Source organism: Ziziphus jujuba, chromosome 4, assembly GCF_031755915.1.
Source record: "Ziziphus jujuba cultivar Dongzao chromosome 4, ASM3175591v1".
In the NCBI taxonomy this organism is placed as follows: domain Eukaryota; kingdom Viridiplantae; phylum Streptophyta; class Magnoliopsida; order Rosales; family Rhamnaceae; genus Ziziphus; species Ziziphus jujuba.
The window spans coordinates 23,210,695-23,234,785 of record NC_083382.1 but is presented as its reverse complement, the minus strand read 5'-3'; the positions used below and the strand labels follow the sequence as shown (position 1 = coordinate 23,234,785).

General features: G+C 33.4%; 3 protein-coding genes across 13 annotated transcripts; all 3 read right to left on the bottom strand.

Annotated features, from left to right (window-relative positions):
* Positions 1–5,462: 5,462 nt before the first annotated feature.
* On the bottom strand, positions 5,463–8,475 carry LOC107417103 (uncharacterized). 4 transcript variants are annotated; one of them, XM_025072409.3, is made up of 5 exons: positions 8,070–8,475; positions 7,742–7,906; positions 6,749–6,799; positions 6,546–6,638; positions 5,463–5,841 (listed from the first exon to the last, which is right to left on the bottom strand). In XM_025072409.3, the coding sequence occupies exons 1-5, from the start codon at positions 8,106–8,108 to the stop codon at positions 5,782–5,784; spliced, it is 408 nt and encodes a 135-aa protein (XP_024928177.1). In that variant the 5' UTR covers positions 8,109–8,475; the 3' UTR covers positions 5,463–5,781. The 4 variants fall into 4 exon arrangements, with proteins under 4 accessions (XP_024928177.1, XP_024928176.3, XP_015881153.3 ...); XM_025072408.3 differs by having other exon boundaries at positions 6,478–6,638; positions 7,742–7,898; positions 8,070–8,472; XM_016025667.4 differs by having other exon boundaries at positions 7,742–7,898; positions 8,070–8,465.
* Positions 8,476–9,027: 552 nt separating this feature from the next.
* On the bottom strand, positions 9,028–17,391 carry LOC107417101 (CSC1-like protein At3g21620). 8 transcript variants are annotated; one of them, XM_060816092.1, is made up of 12 exons: positions 16,990–17,385; positions 15,484–15,840; positions 14,780–14,938; positions 14,501–14,636; positions 14,023–14,124; positions 13,571–13,690; positions 13,360–13,440; positions 12,553–12,893; positions 11,798–12,043; positions 10,669–10,993; positions 9,682–9,915; positions 9,028–9,571 (listed from the first exon to the last, which is right to left on the bottom strand). In XM_060816092.1, the coding sequence occupies exons 2-12, from the start codon at positions 15,795–15,797 to the stop codon at positions 9,320–9,322; spliced, it is 2,310 nt and encodes a 769-aa protein (XP_060672075.1). In that variant the 5' UTR covers positions 15,798–15,840; positions 16,990–17,385; the 3' UTR covers positions 9,028–9,319. The 8 variants fall into 8 exon arrangements, with proteins under 8 accessions (XP_060672075.1, XP_024928184.3, XP_060672076.1 ...); XM_025072416.3 differs by having other exon boundaries at positions 15,484–15,638; positions 16,990–17,384; XM_060816094.1 differs by having other exon boundaries at positions 9,434–9,571; positions 9,682–9,730; positions 16,990–17,391.
* A 2,585-nt stretch (positions 17,392–19,976) lies between these two features.
* On the bottom strand, positions 19,977–23,481 carry LOC107417095 (uncharacterized). Its single transcript, XM_016025657.4, has 3 exons — positions 23,123–23,481; positions 21,247–22,548; positions 19,977–20,544 (listed from the first exon to the last, which is right to left on the bottom strand). Exons 1-3 carry the CDS (start codon positions 23,303–23,305, stop codon positions 20,317–20,319), a joined length of 1,713 nt encoding a protein of 570 aa, XP_015881143.3. The 5' UTR covers positions 23,306–23,481; the 3' UTR covers positions 19,977–20,316.
* Between the last annotated feature and the right edge of the window lie 610 nt (positions 23,482–24,091).

The following is a 24,091-nucleotide window of genomic DNA, read 5'->3' as shown; positions in this document are numbered from 1 at the left end:
TCTATTATAAAGGAGAGGATATTATCAAATTGTATTCTCCTTATTTTAAAGAGAAATTATTATAATTTTTTGTTATAATAAAATCTTTTTACAATTGCCTATTGTTTTTTATGTAGCTTATTTGGGCATTTTTAGATGCAAAATTTTTATTTTTATAATTTCTACTTCAGCTATAATTGTGTCTTATACCACAATATCCTAACAGTGGATAAGAGCTTTGGTTTATAGCCAATTTTTTGTCCTACAATCAAATCCAGTTAGTAGAAAAGAAGCACCTCCAACAATGGCAGCAAAGTATGAAATAGAAAAGTTCAATGGGAATAATTTATCATTGTGGAAACTGAGAATAAAAGCAGTTTTGAGAAAGATAACTGCTTGGTGACAATTGAAAATAGGCACGCAAAGATTATTGATGATGGAAATTAAAACGAGATGGATGGCAAATGCTATTGCTAATCTGAACCAAGTACTAGCCAACAAAGTATTGTTAAGCATGGGGGAGAAAAAGACAGCAAAAGAGATATGGGATACTCTGACAAACTTGTAAAAAGCTAAATTAATACATAACAAAATATTCTTAAAGAGAAGGCTTTACACTCTTTGGATGATGGAGTCAACTACTGTAACTGACCATATCAGCACCCTCAATACTTTATTTTCACAGTTCTCAACAATGGGATATAATATAAACACGGGTGAACGTGCTGAAATTGTGCTTCAAAGTTTACATGAGTCGTATGATCAACTCATTGTCAACTTAACCAACAACATAAAAATTTTAGTTTTCGATGATATTGCAGCTGCGAGTCTTGAAAAAGAAAGTTAATACAAGAGCAATGAAGATAAATTAGGAAACTCACAGCAAGTTGAAGCTTTGACGATGATGAGAAGGAGATCAACGGAACGTAGTCCCAGTGGGAGTCAAAATCAGAGTAGATCAAAATCCAAAAGTAAGAAAAATATCAAGTGTCATTACTATGGTAAGAAATGGCACTATAAAAGGGGGTTGACATCTAAAAAAGAATAAAGAAGCCAAAGGAAAAGGTGCTAAGTCATCAAAAACTCAAGGTTGTATGGTAAGTACCTCAAATGATGGTAAAATTTTATACAGCAAGGCAATAATAGTTGCTAAAGGCAGACGAAGATTTGCCGATGTCTGGCTTATGGACTCAGGAGCGATATGGCATATGACCCTCTAAAGAGAATAGTTCCACCAATATAAACCTATTATCAGGAGGACCTGTGTTCATGGGAGACGATCATGCTATGGCGATTGTCGATTTTGGTACCGTCAAATTAAAGATGGATGATGGCACGATTTGCACCATCTAGAAGTTATGGCACATGAAGGGCTTGAAGAAAAATCTCTTATCTTTAGGACAATTAGACAATAATGGGTGCAAAACCCATGTTCAAGATGGGATCATGAAAATAATTAAAGGTATACTTGTGGTAATTAAAGCAGAAAAGATAGCTGCAAATTTTTACATGCTTAAACGAGAAACACAACAAGAATGAGAAGCATCTACAGCATTAGGAAGTTCTATAGAAAAATTAACGATGATATGGCACCATAAGCTTGGCCACATGTAGGAACAAGGCTTGAAAATTCTCACTAAACAAAAGCTTCTACTAGGGCTTAAAAAGGTTTCATTACCCTTTTATGAGTACTGTGTTACTAATAAGCAGCATAGGTTAGAGCTCATCAGCTCTAATGCTAGAAGTAAAGCTATATTAGAACTGATCCAATCTGATATTTGGTAAGCATCAGTTCTGTCCCTAGGAGGTGCAAGATATTTTGTATCTTTTATTAATGATTACTCTGAGAGATGTTGAGTGTATCAAATCAAGAGGAAAGCTGATATATTTTTAATTTTTAAAATATTTAAAGCGCAGGTGGAACGTGAATCTGAGAAGAAGATTAAGTGTTTAAGGACAGATAATGGAGGAGAATATACTGATGATGAATTTGATAACTTCTATCAACAAAAATGTATTAAAAGGTAGTTCATGATGACATACACTCCATAGCAAAATTAAGTAGCAGAGCAGACGAATAGAACCTTATCGAAACGGACAAAAGTGATGTTGAGAATTAAGGGGATGACCAAATCATTTTGGGCAGAAGCAGTTAAGACCACCTGTCATGTGATTGATCAATTACCATCAAATGCAATTGATCTGAAAATGCCGATGGAGATGTGGATTGGTAAGCCAGTTGATTATTCTCACCTTCATACATTATGAAGTCCTATCTATGTTATGTACAGTGCCCAAAAAACATTAAAATTGGATCCAAAATTAAAAAAATATATTTTCTTAAGGTATATTGATGGAGTTAAGGGGTACAACCTGTGGATCCCACTGTCCACAGTGTGATGATCAGTAGAAATGTGATATTTACAAACAAGAAAACAAAAATGATAGCATTTCAAAAAGGAACCAAAGACTACTATAGCTCAAGTTAGAAAAAGATGAGAATAAGAAGCTCTAGATTCTTCGTAAGTAGCACTAGAGCATGAAAAACAAGAGCAAACTAAGTTTGCAACTTTGCAAGTTTAACAGTCAACTAGAGAGAGAAAATAACCAGCTCGACACTCAAAATACATTATAGAGAGAAATGTTGCATATTGTCTACTAACAGAAGATAGAGAGTCATCAACTACCCAGGAGGCCACAAAAAGCCCAGAAGCTTCTCTGTGGATATCAGCAATGCAAGAAGAAATTGAAGCTCTGCATAAAAATAAGATATGGGATCTTGTTCTGCTACCACAAAGAAGGAAGGCTATTGAAAATAAATGGGTCTACAAGATCTAACAAGATAGTAATAACCAATCAGAGCCGTATGGTGCTAGATTGGTGGTGAAAGGATTTGCTCAGAAAGAAGGTATTGATTTCAATGAGATATTCTCTCCTGTTGTTCTACTTATAATAGTTCACATAGTCCTAACGATGTGTGCTACATTTGACTTATATTTAGAGCAGTTGGATGTAAAAACTACATTCTTTATGGAAAACTTGAAGAAGAGATTTACATACTTCAATCAAGGGGTTTTGAAGAAAAAGGAAAGGGGAACTTGGTTTGTAGGTTGAATAAATCTCTATATGGCCTTAAACAGGTGCTAATATGTTAGTATAAGAGATTTGATTCCTTTATTATGAGCTTTGGATACAACAGACTTAATTCAGATCATTGTGCTTACAACAAGAGATTTGGTGATGATGATTTCATTATTTTGCTATTGTATGTTGACAGTACGTTGATAGCAGGCCCCAACAAAGATCACATTAAAGATTTGAAGGCAGAGTTGGTTAGGGAGTTTGAAATGAAAGACTTAGGACTGGCAAACAAGATTTTAACGATGCAAATTTACTAAGATAAAAATAATAGGAAGATTTGGCTTTTCAAAAAAACTACTTGAAAAAAATCTTGCAGCGTTTCAACATGCAAAATTGTTAGCCAATTTTTACCCATTTTCTATCAATTTCAAGTTATGCTCAAATATGAGGTCTCGTAATGAAAAAGAAATGATAGAAATGTCTCGAGTACCATATGCATCAGTAGTGAGTAGCTTAATGTTTGCTATGATATGCACAAGCAATGGAAGCAATTAGTCGATACAAAACAAATCCTGAGAGAGAGCATTGAAGTGCTATGAAGAGGATCATGAGATATGTGAAGGGTACTTCAAATGCTGCATTATGTTATGGAGGATCAGAATTTACTGTCAGAGGCTATGTTGATTCACATTATGCAGGTGATCTTGACAAAAGAAAGTCCACCACAAGATATGTGTTTACTCTTGCTGGAGAAGCTTGGACACAAACAAGATAAGAAGATAACTCTATTTTGTGATAGTTAGAGTGCTTTGCATTTAGCAAAGCATTCAGCATATCACTCGAAGATAAAATACATACGAGTTCCAATTCACTTTTTTCATGAGAAGGTGGAAAAAGGAAGTATGGATCTACAGAAAATTCATATTAGAGACAATCTAATAGATGTTCTAATAAAGCCAATTAGCACTGATAAGTTTATTTGGTGTAAATCCTCTATTGACCTAGCAGAAACATGAGTAGCATGGATATAAAATGGAAGTAGAAATGATAGAAGGTTACAATGAAAATGACTATAATGGGAGCTATGCGGTGGTAAAGCCACTTTTCTTATCCATTAAGCCTTTAACTTAAGTCAAGACAGTGACAAAAAAGGCTAGCAAATTATAGTTGTAATTACAACTTGCCACAACTAAGAATCCCACTTTAATTCCAACACTCCACCGTCATTTTGCACCTATATATACATACCTTCATACTTTGTAAGCCTATCCCATTTCTTTGAAAACAAAGGCTACAAATAGAGAAAAAGTAAGAGAGTATTAGAGAGAAAAAAATTTAGAAAGTTTCTCCTAAATACTCGTGTCTTTCCTTTATAACAAATAGTGTGTTTTCTCCTATTATATAGATGAGGATATTGTCATATTGTGTTTTAGAGAAAATTTATTGCATTCTTTTGCAATAATAAAATTTTTCTACAATTGCTTATTGTTTTTTGTGCAGTTTCTTTGGATATTTTTACACATAGAATTTTCACTTTTACAATTTTTACTTCAACTATAATTGTGTGTCTCATATCATAATATCCTAACAATAAATTAGGTTTAAGATGAGATGAACTTTCAATTAAACAGATAAAGTAAAAGGGTGCGTCGAAGAGTAGTTGTAGATTGGAATTAAGAAGGAAAAAAAAAAAAAAATTGAAGAAGACCAAGAGAAATATAGATTACTGGATTTATGAGACGAAGATAAGTAAGCTTTAAGATTCAGGTTAATAGCTTCCCAATGCTCAAATTTAATGTTGGTTCTCCCTTCAAAGAAACCGATACTCAAAATCTTCTCCAATTGAAATAAAACAAAAATAATAAAACCCATTAAAATAATTCAAATATCAAACCCATTTGCGTTATTCAATTTTGTTCTTGCTCTTTTCTTAATTAGTTAGCTACGAAGGTTTGGGGTAGAATGAAAAGGCGCAGAAACTCTTAACGTAGAACTTGAAGGCATATCACGATCGTTAAACAAAAGTCGTTAAAAGGCCTTTTTATTTTATTTTATTTTATATTTGTACATGCAAAAATTGTCCATCTTTTCTTAAATGGTTAGCTATGAAGGTTTGGTGAAGAACGAAAAGGCGCAAAAACTCTAACGTAGAACTGGAAGGCATATCACGTCGTTAAATAAAAGTTGTCCATGTGTAAGGAAATTATGTGGAAGAGTGCTCACTTGATGCAACAGGAGTTTTAGAAATTTTTCCCTTGATTAGCTTTATTTTCTTTTTGTTTGCCATCAAGAATTAAGTGTATGCAACTTACCAATTGAATAATGTAATTTTTAATAAAACCAACAAGAGAAAATAAATGTAGACTGGCAGCTAGAAAAAGTCACAGGAGAAAGAACGGCTGTTCACACAAAACTGGCGTCTTATTCATACCGTGACCATCAAGAATTTCACTATAATGAATCCTTTGTTCAATTTGAAGTATTTAAAAGCATTCTTTACAATGTCTAAATTTGAACAGAATATCACAACAGGGAAAAAGAAAAAAAAATAATTAAAAAAAATAAATAAAGGCCACCGAGAATATGCTTCCACTTGACAGACTTACCACACAAGGACATCGTTTTACAACATCTTCTACTGCCTTTCATACCATTGCTGTACATTCTCAACAGCCCTTTAGTAACATGGTCAAAGAATAAATATTGCTGACCATATATATCTTAATTGGAGCCTGTCGTTAAATATGCTACCACGCATCCCAACAAAGCACCAGCAACAACCTGAATCCAACAATTAAGAAAACCATTAATACCTGGCCATAAATATAAAAACTCACTTGAAAAGTATCAATTTGAAAAAACATATGCTTCTAAAAACAGGGTATTATCTCTCCTTTGCTCGATACATGTAACTGTGCATAATCCTAAGCACAACCTTTTTTCTTTCGAAACACAGCTAATAATGTCGGGGGTCAAGGCCCTTCAAGTCACCTAGTATTCTAAAATGTGTCTCTAAAGATCAGTGTATCTCAAATATTGAAATGAAGGCGTAGTATTAACAATACAAATGATGATTTTTTATCTTTTAAAAAGGAAATTAAGGAATCTTTTTCTATTTTCTACTCAAATAACATTGCACAGATTTACCACTGCCTACTGGGAGGTGGGAAATGAATCATGAAACAGTATTCTAGTGAAAAAAAGGCTCATTTTAGAGCCCAGTTTAGTGCTTAATTAATACTTCTTAGAATAAAAGTTTTTCCTAGTAGCATGATACAGTGGGCTTAACAGATTATTATTACATCACGTTTGCTGATTTGCGCAAAGCAACCACAAGTCAAAGCATCAATATTGCAACAATGTAATAGTATAATAAAAGCCAGTATTTTTTAAAATATTTAACTCATGAACTCTTACCAGCATCAAAGACACTTAAAAGTAAAGTATTAACCAGAGAAACAAAATGCAGCCAGATTGCAAAAGACCTGAAGTGGAGTATGCCCGAGGGAATCACGTAGGGGTCTAACATTGGATAAAGGATGCTCCTGAGGCAGCTCACATACAATTTGGTTTAGCAACTGCAAATGAGCATCAATGTGGTTATTTCAAGCAACAAATGAAAGAGGTTTGAGTATTGTGAGAACACAGCTAAAATTATGTGGCAACCCAGGAAATGACATCAACTCACTTCAGCTTGCCGACCTGCATGAAGTCTAACCCCCGAGGCGTCGTACATTACCTGCACCATGCTATAATATGATTAATCATTTCCATCATGCATAAAAAAGACAAATGATAAAACTACAGGATTCCGATGTTAAGAATAGATGCAATCAAGGATAATACTTAATGCCTAAAAAATAGCAGTGGTCATAGAACTCTAGATTAGCTGAACAAATTGGAATGATTATATATGACAAGAAAACATTGTAGAATCACATAAGAAATCTATCATTCTTTTGTGAACATGGGATGCTTGCAATGAGTTCACAAATCAGTTAAGACTTTTCCATCATTAGAATATCATACCCAGAATATAAACTTCCTAATTTACAAAAAATATGGTCACGTCCACTGTTCCACAAAGAAGTCAACTCTGTACAAAGATGCAACATATTCATGCCACAGCAGCAGAGCCTTCAGTGAGTTAACACATAAGACCTTAATGCAACATTTAAAATTTTGTTCCCACCAGGTAAAGCAAGCAGGATAATAATTTGTTTTCTTGGAATAGAAAAATTATAAAAGTTTTGATATCTTATCCTTATTTTGTTAGCTACATATTTTTTCAATGCAAATTTTGTTTCAACAAAACTATAGAAACTAAAATGTTTCATATTTTTATTTTAAAATTTTTCCCTTTTTAGTTTTCCAGTTACCAAATATAGCCTAAAACGATTATATATGGCAAAAAATGGCTTACAAGATGCAGAGAATTTTGCAAGTTTCAATTTTGAATTTTATTTATTAATTTATTTTTTCCTATGGGGAAAAGGAGAGAATTATACTTATCCCAGATATTATTTATCCCAGAATCAGATATTATACGACCCAAATAAGGTATTATCGAACCAAATAGGGAAAGCAAAAACATTTCACAAAACAAACTGACAAAAAAATAAATAAAAAAATTACGGCATAAAAGCAAGAAAAAGGAAAAGGGTTTTCGAATTATACGTACAACGCAAGCCAAAACGACGGCGATAGCAAAAACTGGCCCTGAAGTCCCATATTGAAGAGCAACAGCCACCGCAAGAGCCGTCACGGTGGCTGAATGCGACGACGGCATTCCACCGGAATCCAGCATTCTCTTAGAATCCCATCTCTTTTCCTTATACCTGATCATCTGCCATCTACCATTAACATTCATAATTCCAAAACCTATATGATTTTTTCTTTTTTTTTCCCCTCAATAACAGCATTTTGATCTAAGAAAGAAAAAAGAGGACGTTAAAAGGGGATTCTAATTTTTTATTTTTTTATTTTTTACTTTTTATTTTTTAACATACCAGGTGGTGAAGAGCTTGAGGAACTGAGCAATAGCGCATGCGAGGAAAGCGGATATGAGAGGGAGGTTAGTCGGGATCGGTGAAGAAGAAGAAGAAGAAGACGACGTCGTTCCGGTACCGGCTGTCGCATCCGCAACCGTAATCACCTCGTCCATTTTTGACCCGAAATCAAATCCAATCTCAATCTCTCTCTGACACTGTTTTACAATAGAGGGCCAGAGTTCAGAGGTCAAACTGGGTTGGGCCACTTGAAAATGAATAGTTCCATATTTTCAGACATAGATAGCCAATAAGAGTTGGAATCAGAGAGAGACAGATGCTTTTTGGCTCTTCCCTGCCTTCGTCGAACCCGAAAGGAAATTGATGGGAAAAAAGACAAAAAGAAAACGTCACCGTTTGGCTTCCAAGCCAGACAAAAGGCCAAAGAACGACTTCAAAAAACAAAAAATATATATATATATATATATAAAATTTAAAAAAATTAAAAAATAAAAGTTTGAGAAACAGGGTAGGTTGTTTGGCAGGAAAGAAAAGGTGTAAGAAAAAGTTAAAGCTAGCAATATGGTAACCAGGTCATGCTGGATTACGGAAAATATTCCTTACCCAACAGGAAAAAAAATTCCATGGTCATAAAAATTTAAAAAAATAAAAAGAAAAAAAGAAAAAAAAAACTGACATTGCGTTTACAATCTAATTTAATTAATTTATTACAACCTTCATAACTTATTATAAAATTAATTAATTAATATATAATACAGTTTACGAAATTTTATTTGACTAATATATGTCCTCATCTTATCTACTCTATTATTGATTCTTCTTCTTTTTTTTTTTTTTTCATTTAAAAAAAAATATTTAAGGTGCATGGATTCAAATTAGGAGCTGCGCTGGAGGGACTATTTTAATTAATTTGTGTTAGTTCTCTGGTCCAAATTTTTTTTTAAAAAAATAGAAAAAATAATATTCAAACATGCTGGTGTAATTCAAGCTCTAACATAAAGCCTGTAACATGTCAGGAAAGCCAAGCCACCAATAGCAGAGAATCAAATTCCTATACTTTTCTTACCCATATTTCCCTTTGTAACGTTCCTCTATATTATAATAATAATAATAATAAGTGCTATCCTCCCTAACACTATCTTTGAATTTACAAGGTCATATTTGAACTCACACAGTTAATCACTTTTCAACCTCCAAGCCCACCTAACACAATATATAAAACTTGTGTGTAGTAGAAGAAGCTAGACTTTTTAGTCTCGAACAACTCTGGACTTGGATGGAGATGTTGAACCACTGTGTTTGCTAGGCAATGGCGTGTTTCTTCGCGATTGACGTTTTGTTTGTACAAGCACCTGCTCCTGCATCGGTTCTTCCATTGCCACATCATTATCATCTTCGTCTTCGCCTTTGAAAACTGGATGAATATATGCATTTTGTAGGAAGCCTTTCAAGTTTAGATTTGGCTCTCTTGCTCGTTCCAATGTATCTTTCATCATTGCTTCCTGAGAGCGCCCCCCACCAACCAAGAGATAAAAATAATTAATTGAGCGATGAGCATATTTATTGATCAATAACAAAAGGAGCAAAAGCAAAAGGCGAACATCTAACAAACCTGCAATGGATATCTAAGGAAAGCAGGTTCATAGCGGCCTTTGCAGAACCTATGAAAGAATATAGTTAGAACCGGTAGTGTGATGAGCAATGGAGTTGACTGAGCTGCATTTTTTGTACTCAACAATCCCATTAGAAGTAGTTGTGAGACAACCAGCGCAGTTACTATGCGACCATGGATGTCAGGCCAGAATGCTGCAGCACTCTCATACTCTTGATTGTACACATTTATAATCTAGAGATTCAATAATGTTATTAGCACAAATATATAGCCAATGTCTTAAGAATGCAGATATAGTAAAGCACATTCTTTGTGCCAAAATTCTAACCATTCTCAGTGGAAAGATCATGGTAGCTCTTGTAAAATTCGAAGAGTTACATTTAAGTGGATGCCAATCAGGGACTAACCAACAATGAAATTTTAAACCAGATCAACATAGAGGGTTTCTATCCCACTTTATTGAGAAAAACAAACTACAAAGACAAGAAAAGTTCATGACAACAATAAAACAAATTCGCATTAACTTAAATTTCCCCCAGTAATATTAATTCCCTTGATGACCCAAAAGATAACATGTTCCATGAGCAATCCTAACATTTTGACAATCTATCCATGACCAATACAAATGCATCTCATCCACAGTCGCTTCCATACAGCACCCAGATATATGTGTATGTGTATGTGTATGTGTGTGTGCGCGCATGTGCTCAATGCCAATCAGGTGGACTTCGTTACTATAACTTAGGTCATTCATGCTTTCCACAAATAATTTCCTGATCAACTGAAATACCTGAACCTGATAATGGATATCTAGAAAGGTAGCAAGCAAACATATGAAAATAAAACATAAAAAAAAATAATAATAATAAAAAAATGTTAACATTCTCCTCTTTCATCATGTTAAAAATGCATTCGCTACACTTATCCAGCAAAATTATACTATTATGAAAACAGAGAAGCCTGCTCTTAAGAAATGCCAAACTTTACCTGATGTCGATATACAACATATGCCAGGGCAAAAAATACTATTATGAAAGGAAGTAGGATTGGGGTCACCACTGAGTAAACAAGCCCAAGCAAGAAATAAAGTTGTATCTGAGGTTCGCCAGTGTTGAAACCAAGGGTACCTGGATCCATCGCCTCTTCCCTATCCTTTTCCGTCTTCACTAAGAAGAAGTTTTTTAAGTGATAAATTATCAATGGTTTCAACCTTAGAATCTCCCCAGCAATTCCAGCCCACCCGTCAACCATAATATAAGTTATAAAGAAGGTTGCCTTCATTGGAATCGACACACCAATTGTTTTTGGAATGCTGCACCAAAAGAAATCAGGTTGTAACAATTGTCAGATTGAAACAGCACTGAAATGTCACACCTAGCCCATGTCAAGCTTAAAATGAAAGCACAGATAATTAAACAACAACTGAACAGAATTCAAGACTATATGCTTAAATGTAAAATTAGCAAGAGTTTTTTCTATATATATAAATGAGAAGAATTTTTAAGGGGCCATTAGAAGCAATTGCATATTACACACAAAATTAAAATGCAAGTTAAAAAATAAAGGATAAAAGAATTTCTATATTCATTGAACCAATTTATCGATTTTAATCTCTTTTTTGACAGGAAAAAAGATTATGTCTGGCCTCCCCTTCATTTTGGTAAACATTCCTGCATATCGCAACTGCTGCTTCTAGGATTAATTTGTTTGATGACATAACCTAATAATTGTTTGCCATGCTATGCTACCGTATTTTTCCTAATAATTAAGCAAAAATTAAATAATTCACGCAATTTTTCAATTCTAAAGAAAATTTTTCAAGAACATTTAGACTTCACAAACACAGAAATGATACAAAAATAACGTAAGATATCAAATGTATTATAGAAATAGTTATACTATAGATTAATAAAATAAAATCATGTCCACATTTTTCTTTTTTTTTTATGTTAAATATGTAAACCATATCTAAATTATTAATGACTATGTGAGACACCTACACTATTCATTCATACACATTCATAGAAAATCATGCAAATTCCTCTAATTGCCATCAGTGCTAAATTAGCATATTATATCAGAGTGCAAAGGTTATGGTACATGAATAAGAACGTACTCATTTGCAGATTGGTGGATGAAATTATCTAGCTGTTGAAAAGCAGTTCCAGTAATTATGCTCCCAAGAAATACATTAATAAATTGGAAAATGTAGTATCTACTTGCGGATCTTCGCTCTAAAGCTGAAATGCTATTAAATCCTTCAAACTTGGACATTAACATCAGTATCGAAGGGAGAAAAATCAGAAAAATCTTCAAAGCAATTCCTGGAAGAAAACCTTGGATTATTGACTTGATAAATTTCCTGCAATTTTAAAAGAAGATGTCAGTGTATGTTGCTGCTAAATTGTAAGCAGGCACAGAAGAATCTGCCAAAAATTAGCAAGGAAATTGCACAATTGCAGTTTTTACACGCAGCACTAGCACTTCACTTTTAGTAGCTTGAAGAATAAGTACGTTAATCATTTCTATTTCAACATATAGATATTCATGGTATAAAAACTTTGGCCATCGACTTTACCCACGTATACACATATGTACTCACTCAAAACGAAGACACATATAAAGTCTAACACAACATTAGCAACCAACTGGTAAATTATATATGACCAACTAAACTGTCATTCCGAAACTGCTTAGAAAAGCATGCTCCATGAAAAATCTAAACGAGTACATTTAGCAAGAATAATAAAAGCCAGCTAGAGCAAGAAAATAATTAAATAAATACTCCATGAGAATCTAAGACAATACATCCAAAAAAAAAAAAGTACACTAAAGCTAGAGAAAAATGAATTTAGAGGAAGAAATACTCACAACTCAATTACAGGCTCTAAGAAAGGGACTGCTTTCTCAATACCCTCGATATTTGCAAGGGACTGTACGAATGCAATGGGGATCATGAAAAAAAAGGTAAGGAAGAAGAAAGCAACAGCAATGATAAGTCTCCTAATAGTGAGTGAAACATATGGGATTGCTAGGTTATCCCAATATACATCACGGGGCTCTGGAGCCCACTCTGTCAACCATATAGTTGGATTTCTGGACTGTTGAGTCTGTGCACAAACAGCAGCACCCCATCGAGTCTTGAAAGATACAAATGCTACTGGCATGATGGATTTAGGATTGCTTGCAATTTTCTCTCTCTCAATGGATATCTAATCGTCATTCAATGGAAAGACAGAAAAAGAAAAAGAGGTCAGAGGATTCTTTTGAACTGATGCCTAATTTAATCCAGTCATGCAACTTTAAATCTTCGACGTTGTATTTTGCAATAAAACTGAATTAGAGATTTTAAAGTTAATAAGCTCCTTTAGGTGCATCAAGTAATTCCGCAAGTTTCAATTACAAGAGGGGTAGCACTCAGTCTATCATTTACAATGCATGGTGCTCTACAGGCTAGCTCTGCATATGCCTTTGCATCAGTTAAAACTATGAAACTATGAGTGAAACAGGATAAGCAACAATGGTATAAGAGATTCAATAAAAAACAATTGAAAATCCACTCTGAGAATAAATGCTTTTGAAGTATAATGCAGTAGGAGACTAATATTGTTCGGAAGCTTAAAGATGTAAAAGTCCATACTAAAAGTAAAAGTCAAGAAGCTAAAAAGCATTTCTTACTTCTTCTGATAGTCTCTCAATTTCTGATGTATAAAAATCAATTGCATCCACCCTTCTTCCCCAAAGACCAAGAAAACCAGTCTGCTTGAAAAAGTTAGTTAACATAAGTGACAAATAACAAAGTCATGTGGTAATTTTAAGCTGAGATCCAGAAGGAACAAACAATTCTTGGAGGCAATAGATGAGTACCAGCTCATTAGGAATACAATACCTTCACAAATGGCCTTGCAGATGGTTTTCTAGAGTACCTAAGTTGATAGAAATCAAGCCAGTTCTGTTTTTTCTTCTTCTCATGGACTAGATTAGAAAGTTTGTTTGCATTGTAAACGACCTGCATTCAAAATTATAGTAAACAAACTCTATTTGTGCGTGTAATTTCCATTTGATCTCAATATCATTAAAACCAACAAATCAAAGCATAATAAATTTAAAGGAATGAGCTTGATTGTATAATGTTTACTGCAAAATTAACTTAGGGATAATTGTGAGGGTATTTTCTTAGAATGGTACCATTGGTTTGTGAAATATATTTGAGAACTTGACAACGTGAAGTCACAAAATAAACATACCTACTAAGTCAAGCATAATGAAGGTATTTATACTCTAAGCAGGCAATCTTAAACAAGGTCTGTATTATATGCATGTGAGAAAGCTGGAACAAACCTGATTGGTAAGGTAGTGTTCAGGATGGTTGACTAGAAAAAAGTGTTCCACAAGCTCACTAACTGATTCATCAGGATCTGGTGGCACATTTTGAACAAGAACCTACATACCAGAATAAATGAAGGTCAGCCATAAGAATATACGTGGAGGGGAAAAATTGTTTTTCCAAATCATTTCCACGGGGTCAAATTAGATGAACAACTCAAAGTAAATTAAGCTCCAAGCAGACAAGATGCATATACAAAATGGATCAACTTGGTTATCCTCTAAACAAAAGAAACAGACAAGAATGAAGGAATTACTTTTCAATTACACATTCTAATCACACCTCGCTTATATAGAAAACCCAAAGAAAAAACAAAGGAAAGTCTTCACCCCTAACCCATCCTTTTGAATATCAAGTTCATGTTAGCATTGGTAAGCTAGAATGACTTTGGCTATGTTTTATTAACTTAATTATATAGAGAGTTGATCTTACTGTGAACTGATCTGGGCGCCGACGTTCAGATGCAAGAAAATGTAACCTCATTGTTGCAACTATCTCATACTCCCTTTTCAATACATAGCAAGTCCAGAATGTAAACGCATAAGCCATTACTATATGGGTCCAAAACCTGCAAAAAGAAAGAAGGAAAAAAGAATTATTGTAAGCATCCAAAAAAGTCCATATTTAACTCACCAAGATGGGAAAAAGAGTACATATAAATTTACAGAAAAAATGACATGATAGAGCTTAGAATCAGAAAGGTATACCTACCTACGTGATCCAATCGGAATATTTGAAATAGAAAGCTTATCTACATCACTATAAGTTAACTTTGAACTTAAATTTAAATGCTCTAGGGTTCCATTGGTCCAATTGACTGGCACCATGACTGCAAAAGCCAAGAATGCAATAGGAACAAAAATTTTTAGCCTGCACTTTTAGAAGGAAAGAAGGCATAATCAGTCAAGGTGAAGAAAATCAATCAGCTGAAATGTTATATTCTACCAACACAATTTTTATATATTCTAGAAAACATATATCTTTATACAGAATAAATAACTGATTAATTCTTCTGATTATGTAAGAAAATAGTTTATAATATAAACTTTGCCACCCCAGATTTTAAAATCACTACCACTAACCCCTTATTTGCTCCTAGAAAAGTGATTAAAAAAAGGACATTTTAACATGTAGCATTTCTATCTTACATTTTGTACCAAGGTCAAATGTTTTGCATCTATGTTCTCCTGTTTTACTATTTACTGTGAACAAAATGTTAGCCTTGTCAATCTAAATCATCTAATAAAAAGAAGAAATTGTCACCAACTAAATAGTGTGCAAGCTTCTGAAATAGAAATCCATAATTATCTCCAAATAAACTCTATGCAACATGTTTTACGTACTTCAACAACATAAATGAAGAGTCATTACACTCCATGCAATTTCCTTAGCTACAAAGAATTTCCAGAGCGTACCCTATCAAGTAAATTCTCAAGTAAACTGCAGAGTCCAATCCTGCATGATCTATAAGCTCAAGTTCTGGCATTTGCAATGCAGCAGGCATCCAATTCAGAAACCTAATATAAGACCTGAAGTCCACATTGACAAACTTGCTGATGAATGCACCAGCCTGCAATGGAGTATTCCTCAACCCTTTAATATACCATTTTGGAAAGTAGACCCTGTCATTGACAGGTTGAATCCGAAGCATGGCAAAAGCCAGAAAGAAAGCAAGTGCAGTGAGGATATTTATAGCGGCTCCAACTGCTATATCACTAAGTGTAGCCATATCTCCACGTCAAAGAATTAAACACCAATTTTTTTTTTTTTTTCTGTAAATCAGAAAATAAAAAGAGAAACGGAAGAAAGAAGTAAGCTTGATAATGTAACAACTGTTTTAAAGTCATTCATTCTGACAAAGACTACTTCAGATAAAGCAACAATGCAATCTTTGCAGATGGAGATAAGAAAAAAAAATTTAACCAATGCTTTGTTGCAGATGGAAGGCACAGTTTGAATGAAAGACCTTCCACTTTTTAGTGATTTCTTTTCAACAATTCCCAATTACGCATTTTAACTGCACCGATCTCCAAAATTTTGTATCTTTCAACTAAAAACATTATTTAGAAATATTACAGAAGTTAAAACAGATAATTCAACAATCTTGAAATTAACATTCAAAATCTTGTTGAATAACAAATATTTGTAGGGACACGGCCAAAGATTTCATATATATCTATATGTATATTACATGAAGATATGCATAATATAAAAGGTACATACAACATACACAAACACGAATATGTGTGTGCTTATATGTGAAATTGAAAGTAAAGTCCACGAATCTTCTATTTTTCTTTTGTTAGCCTAAATAGACCCTACTTCTGCTCCTGAGACATGGAGGGAAAAGAAAAGAATCCAAACAATACAATTCATTCTTTCAAATGTTGAACAAAACTAAAAACATATAATTGCACGATTAATATTTCATAATTCTCTTATTGCCATTTTTCGCAGTAATCAAAGTAACTGTAATTCAAACCCAAAATAAACAAACAAACAAACAAACAGTAACGAACTTCACAATCAATGGTCCTGGAAGTCATAAACAATTTATTTATTTATTTAATTTTTTATAATCATTATCAAAAACAACAAGTCTAAAAAATGGACTTTTCTTTGTTGTTAAATTTCCTACATTTGTCGAAACCAAATAAGCAGCAAAGTTAGGACTGCATCAAAAAACACAAATCAAGAAAAGATAAAGACAAAATAAAATAAAATAAAATAAATGGAAAGAATAAAAATCATTTTTGGTTCTCCAAAACTGGATCCATATTCTCATCAGTTTCATCTCATTATCTCCACCTTTTTTACACCTTGAGAATTTTTCTCAGCAAACAAACAGCCACAATTAAGTTCAAGTCTAAGATCCAAAAGAACTAAAAAAAAAAAAATAATAATAATAATAATAAACCTACCTCTCTGCTTTTCCCTCCGCTACCCCTTGCTAACGCCGAACAGAAACACTTCGCAGAGAAAACGAAGCCAAAACGACAGCGTTAAGATTCATAGAAAATCCGAAGAGAAAAGCAAAACTGAGGAGGCCAGAAGAGTTGAAAAAAAAAAAAAAAAACAGAGAGAAAGAAGAATGAAGCTCCAGAAAGAAAGAAAATCCACTGTGTGTTTGTCACTGTCTAATGAAAACAAAAAGTAACCGACATCTTATATTTTAAAATCCTCAAAAAACGAATGGGATTTTGACATTATGAAGGATGTTACTAACAGTCACTTACGCTTCGGTGTCTTTTTAATTTTTTTTTTTATGATTTAATTATTAAAAAAAAATTGTCTGAGAGACATCTAAGATCCCTAGGACCGGTTAGACCTTTGACAATCGACAAATATGTGCATATGGGATAGTCTCTCTACGTATTATTAAATAAAAAGGTTGAAACTTTAAAGAAGAGAGAGAGAGAAAAAAGTTTCTCTGTCTAACGGCTACTTTCTGTGAGAAAGCGAGAGGCCGTGTTGGGAAAATTTTGACTGCCGTGCTGGATGGTAAACGAACCACATGGGTCTGGTTTAGGTTTGTTGGCTCTAAAAGAAAAAAAAACAATATGATTTTCTCTCTTTCTTACTATGAGAGAGATGTTTTGTCTCACTGTCTCAGCTGGCCCTTTCTGATTATGTAAATTAATATATATATACGTATTGTTGGTAACCAAGAATTAAAAAAATGTCCAAGTATTTGCTTACCTAGCAAAATTAAGGTCCTTTTCTATTATTGTTATTTTTAATTGCTCTTCCATATTGAAATTTTGGAGGAAAAAAAAAAATATATATATATATATATATCTTACTTTAAAGGTTTGTACTATTTTATATCCCAATTAGGATTCTCATAAATCCCAATTTTAGTGACCCGCCCTCTAGCATGATTAGGAGGTGTGTGTGTGTGTGTGTTTGCCATGATTGTTTTCATTGCTATCAGAGTTATCAAAATTTATATGTGGTGCTATTTGTAATTTTATGTCAATTTTATAGAGGGGATTTCCTATATGACTTTTATATGGGCAATCTATCTCATCCAAATTATATATATATATATATATATATATATGCACACACACACACACATATATATATATATATATATATATATATATATATCATGTTAATTTAATAACAATTAATATCTAATATGATTGTTTTTTCTTTTCTTGGAGCATAATATCATATTGGTATTTAAAATTTAATAAATATACTTAGTTTGTAAAATGTTATTCTTAATGATATATAATTTTGTTACCAAGACAATGTTTTTCATTTTTTATTATTGATAGTGACGGTGAAGAAATTAAACTCAAAACTTTTACAAGGATTAGTGATTTTGTCACTCTGTTATTAAAGGGGCATGAAAGTGGTGTATAGATATGAACTAATTCTAATATTATATATATATATATATATATATATTCTCTCTTAGGTTTTTCTCAAATGAAAAAATATATTATATTTTTTAAATAATACTAATGTTATGTTTTAATAATGCTGGTTTATATTTAGCTAAATTTATTCTTTGATAAATTAATTATCCATCACTAAATTATATTAATATAGTAATTAATAAAATATTGACATATTATATTTGGTATATATCTTTGTAAATTTATTTAGCCACTCAATATTATTTATATTTTTTAAATTGGTTTAAAATGAACATGTAACACATGTCAAATTAGCATACCTTTTTTTTAAAAAATAATAATAATAATAATTGTGTTCTACACGAGCTTTGAGTGGAAACATGTTATAAAAGAGTTCAAATTAATTTTAAAAAATTAGAATATTTCAATTCTTTTTACGTTTAAATCACAGAGAAAATCCACAAAGCCAGGATCGTTCACACTGTGTCAACTTAAAACTAGATTTTCTGTAGATGATTAAGAGAGCTTATTATTGCTCTTTTTTTCAACTTCGGTAGGAAAACACTATTATTACACTTTATGATGACTTGGATGACGAAAAATGCTATTATTTTTCTTCTCTGGGTGGTAAAAGCTCTTTTCTTTTTCTTTTGATATTAACCCTTATTTGTTAAATGGAAATATTTATATGGAGATAAAAAAATATTGGTAAAATTAAGTTTTTAGATTTTAAAAAATATGTAAAAATGTTGTTCTTATTCTAAAAATGCCATCATAAAAATCATTGGAAAACTAATTATAAGATTTTCTAAACCTACAAATTTAGCATTGATTTGTAACACACAACTTAATTTGATTACTTTTCAGTCTTAACATTTTTATTACTAACCGAATATTATTAGAGGAGGAAAATTGATTCTTAGAAAACTTAATTGAAACTTGAAATCATGTTTGAAGAAAATAATACATAAAAATATTATTTAATGAGAATAAAGAAAGAAAATAATTTATAATAATGCTAGCCCCATCATTTGTTTTTTCCCCCCAAAAAAGTGGTTTTGATATTTAACTAAATTGACATTATTTTCATGCCACCTTTTTTTTGTAAGTAATATTGGATGTTACAGATAAATTTTCAACACCAAAAAGTAGAAAAGGATTTAATGAGAACATTTCCTTTCTTAATTATCTAACAACAGATTCTTTATCTCTTTGGTTAACTGTTCTTTTTCCTAGTATATTTTCTTTTCGTAAATCACCCTAAGACACTGAAAATCTAGACCATGAGTTTCCAGCTGCTTTTCATTCAAAATCATGAGTAGCTTTTTGCCAATTATCCCAATTAGCCCCTGTGAGAGCAACAAGTATGTTCATTAATTGCATTTTTCCAGTTTCTATCAAGTCAATCTATTAATGGGTAGAATTTTGATGTGTAAAGAGAAGAATTGCTGTATCAGATTGCTAGATAAAGGAAGATACAGATATGTGTATATATATATATATATATATATATGATACTTCTATTAAAAAAAGAGCTATAATAAAAACAATGTAAATTTATTTCAAGAGAGAGAAAAATAATGTCAAACAATGACTCTGGATCCAACTTGGCAAATATTATATCATCAGGAAAGCCAAATACAAATATTGCATATTACATGACTCCCTTTTTCAAACGCATGACCAAACAATTATCCTCTGTGATCATCTTTTTCACGTGCACATACAATGGTAATTAATATGGTTTATAGGACCGCCCTGCCATTTTTCTTCCTGCTGAAGTTCCCATATTCCTTACAGGGATGTCCATGGCCGCACTGCAAAATCTGATGTTTTACGAGCAGCCCACTTATGTGTAAGGAAAGTTGAATCTGCACACTAGTTCTTTTGATGAACAGCAACTTGATGGATGTCCATCTCCTTCAACATGACAGAACGCCCACACGAATCACACGGAGCAGTCCTAGACCCACAGACACTTTCATGCTCGGATAATCCTCTTAGTCTATCCCGAACATCCATAGCAGAATTTCCAGCTTGAACCATGTCACCACAAAATCGGCATACGATTAAACGCAAGGGACAAAGTGAAGTTTGGTGTTGCACCTGCAAAAACAACAAAAGAGGATATTGTCATAAGTTCCAAGAAAAGTGACAGACCAAAAAGAGTTGCATGTAAAGCTTTGCAAGATTCCACTTCTAACATGGGCGGGAAATTTCCTGGAGGCTTCAGGAATCATACCCTTGACCAGCTTTGGAACTAAATTCACAACATTTTCACCCTCACAAAAACCACTTTCAATCAAAACAATTTTCACTTAAAAACAAAGAGAGCCAAACATAAGGTCTCTTTTGTTACATTGGATAACCCAGTAAAGATCTGTAAAATGAACAACAATAAAATCTTAGTGATCTTTCCCTCTGAAATGAAAATCCACAGTCAACGTTTTATTTTTGAACTAATTTCATTTTGGATTCTGAGCAAGCAACTGGAACCAATCGTATGATCTACTTTTCATGATTTGTCCTATTCATATAACAAAACTGTAGATTCCCTTAAACCTCACAACCTAGAAGGTATTAGAAATAGAAAGAATACAATATGAAAAGAAACAAGTTACTTCATTTTCATGGGAAGTTACATATGTCACAACTTGAATAAATCAAGGATGCAACATTGCAAAGGATACCTGATCTCTAATGAAAACATCACATACATGCCTCATCATGATATATGAAAAAATGAAATGTAAATTAAGTGCAAAATTGAAATGATGCAAAAAGAAAGGGGCAGCGAAATGTGCTCACCATCTCTTCCTTCTCAAGGACAATACCACAGGGGCAGTGAAGTGGCTCATGGAACACCTTCATGTGCTTTTCCATTTCTCCTTGGTGAAAAGCTTGTCCACATCTGTCACAGTGAATATGGTTGTTGGCCTCTTCAACCCTAAGTACAACTCCACAGCCAGCATGCCGACAAACAACATTATGTCTGCTGCAATAGGCTTCATGCAGTGCTATAGTCCGACTGGGTATATGATGCTTGCAGTTCTTACATTCTACAGTATCCATATCCATCGATGACAAGGCAGATGCAGCCTGTTGACCTACTTTACTGTTACGGTTATTCTGAACACTTACTGATACATGATACTTTATTCTTCCCTTAAAGCCATAAATACCAACACTATAATTACCTATTCCAAAGCTCTTATCTTTAGAGCTAAGGATCAAGGCCTTTGAACCAATGTCATGGGAAGACCATTCATGCTGGTGTCGCGTTGGGAATATGAGAGGATGCTTGGAAATATAAAGATCAGTATCTCCACCACCTGACTCTGCGTCTATCCTTATCTCAACGTGAGCATCCTCAGAAACAACCTTTTCCCAAGTGTCATTATCTATGGAGAACTTGTGATACATGTAGTTTCCTTCATCAACAATTCCAGCTTCTGGTTTCCCAAAAGTGAGAGGATGTAGGATATTCTGCTCAGTTCTCTGCACAGATGAGTCAGGACCAACTATGTCAACCTCAATATCTGTTTCTAGAACTGATACACTTGAAGAGGGTTTTAGTTCAAGGACCCGTAACTTGTATATAAGCTCCCCATAATTGACTGTGAATATGTCATTTTCAGAAAGGGTAGCATGTTGACGTAGGCTTGTCTCAAGGATAGCTTTGTGGTTGGGCAAGTCAGAAAAGCCAATCTGATCAGGTTGAAGTTTTGCATAACTTCCCTTTGGCAGCCAGACATAACGAACTTCAACCAATCGAATCTTTGGCGTGTCTGTTGGGAACAAATTCTGCCAAACATGAGGAGGAAGCCCGACAGTACCTTCATCTGCAGTGAACTCTAAAACACCTGAATGAGTAGTCCTGCGATTTTCTCTATCAGCAGCATTGATGTTTGAAGAACCCTCTTCAGGAACTTGAGACAGTTGAAAGTACAGGGGTCCCTTATCAAAAGCCCCTTGATCAGACACTTCTGTGAAGCAAGAAGGCGGTAGTTTGATCTTATCTCCATTACCCTGATAAGGAACTGCTTCTAATACCCTATAAAAAACAATCCCTCTACCAGCAAGTAAACTTTCTTCCCTGTGTTGATCAGCCTAAAAATTCCATCGGATTTAGGATAACCAGAAACAAAATTAGTAAACACGTAATTGATTTTTTTATACATAGGCAAATGCAAGTTCCCGAAGATTAGATCGTCACCAAATACAAAAGAAAGATTTCAACTCTACCATGAATAGAAAATTAATCTTTAAGCACATAGGGAATACATTGTAATAAAGAAAGTAAAAGCACATTGGATTTCATTGCACAGCAGGATTTACAGTGAACTCTCTTTGGTAAACCAAAATCTAGATTTTCAGTGACAATAAGTAATCTTCATTATTCACCATTTAATTATGCAAAATTGAACACCAAATTAAATGGAAAAAAGACAAACTTTTCAAAATTTCGTTATGACCCATTTTCTTGGAGGATTTTAAGAAGCCAAGCATCATCTAAAAATCAGGAAAATTTTTTTTTTAAAAAAAGTTATCGGACCCAAATCACCAATTAACATAAGGAAAAAAAAAAAAAATTGCTAAACATCCAGTAAATGATCGGTTTTATAACCAAAGAAAATGGAATGCGAAAAAGGGTTTAAATAAAAAAACAAAAAATAAAAGAAACCTTAAGTTGGGCATCAGCTGCATCAAGGCGTCTGGATCTTTGAACAGCTTCAATGGCTTCCCTTTGCTTCTGAGCTTCTTCTTTAGCCTTCCTCTCCCTGAGCAATTTCAACCTGGCTCTTTCCTTCCTCTCTTTCTGCTCCTTCTCCAACTTCTCTCTCGCTCTCCTCAGCTCAAAATCCATCTCCCTCACCCTTCTCTCTCTCTCTCTCTCTCTCTCTCTCTTTCTCTGTCTGTGCGTGTATGTGTTTTTCTTTTAAAGGGTTGGTGTCAGCGTTTATCGTATGAGGCAAGAAAAGAAAATCTGGTATTTGTATCAGAGTTTGTTGTCGAAGAAGTTGTTAATTCCATCGTCGGCTTTTGCTCCTTCCACGACTTTTCTTGGATTCACTACTTCAGGAAGGTTCTGGGCCTTTCTTTCGAGATTCGAGAACGACTGCGTGGCCCAGCCCAAACTTAAGGATTTCTTTATGCCCAACTACGAAGAAAATATGGGCTGTTCTTTGGCATTCCTGATATGCCCACTAGCCCAAATTTATGATACATATAGTTTTGTTTCTTTTGTGTTTTTTTGAGGGAATTTGATTTCTCCAGTGCTTTTGTACACTCCATCTATGCAAAATTTACCAAAATGCCCAATTTGTAAAAGGAAGTGCCCCCCCCCCCCCCAAAAAAAAAAAAGAAAGTGTGGATACATTCTAGCAATTTAACATGGAGTGTAACAAGAGAAGTTCAATTAAAATCAACAATATACTAGATGAGTTGGTAGCAGATTGCAGTTCCAAATGCTTTATTTAATAAAAAATAAAGAGTTTGAATTGGAACAAAATTAAATTAATATCCAATTTAGTACAGAAACATCATTTAATCAAATTAAAAAAAAAAAAGAACTCAATTGAAAATTGGTAATTATAAGGCAATCTTCTTTTTATTTTTATAAATTCAATTAAAATTGCTAACTATAAAGCAA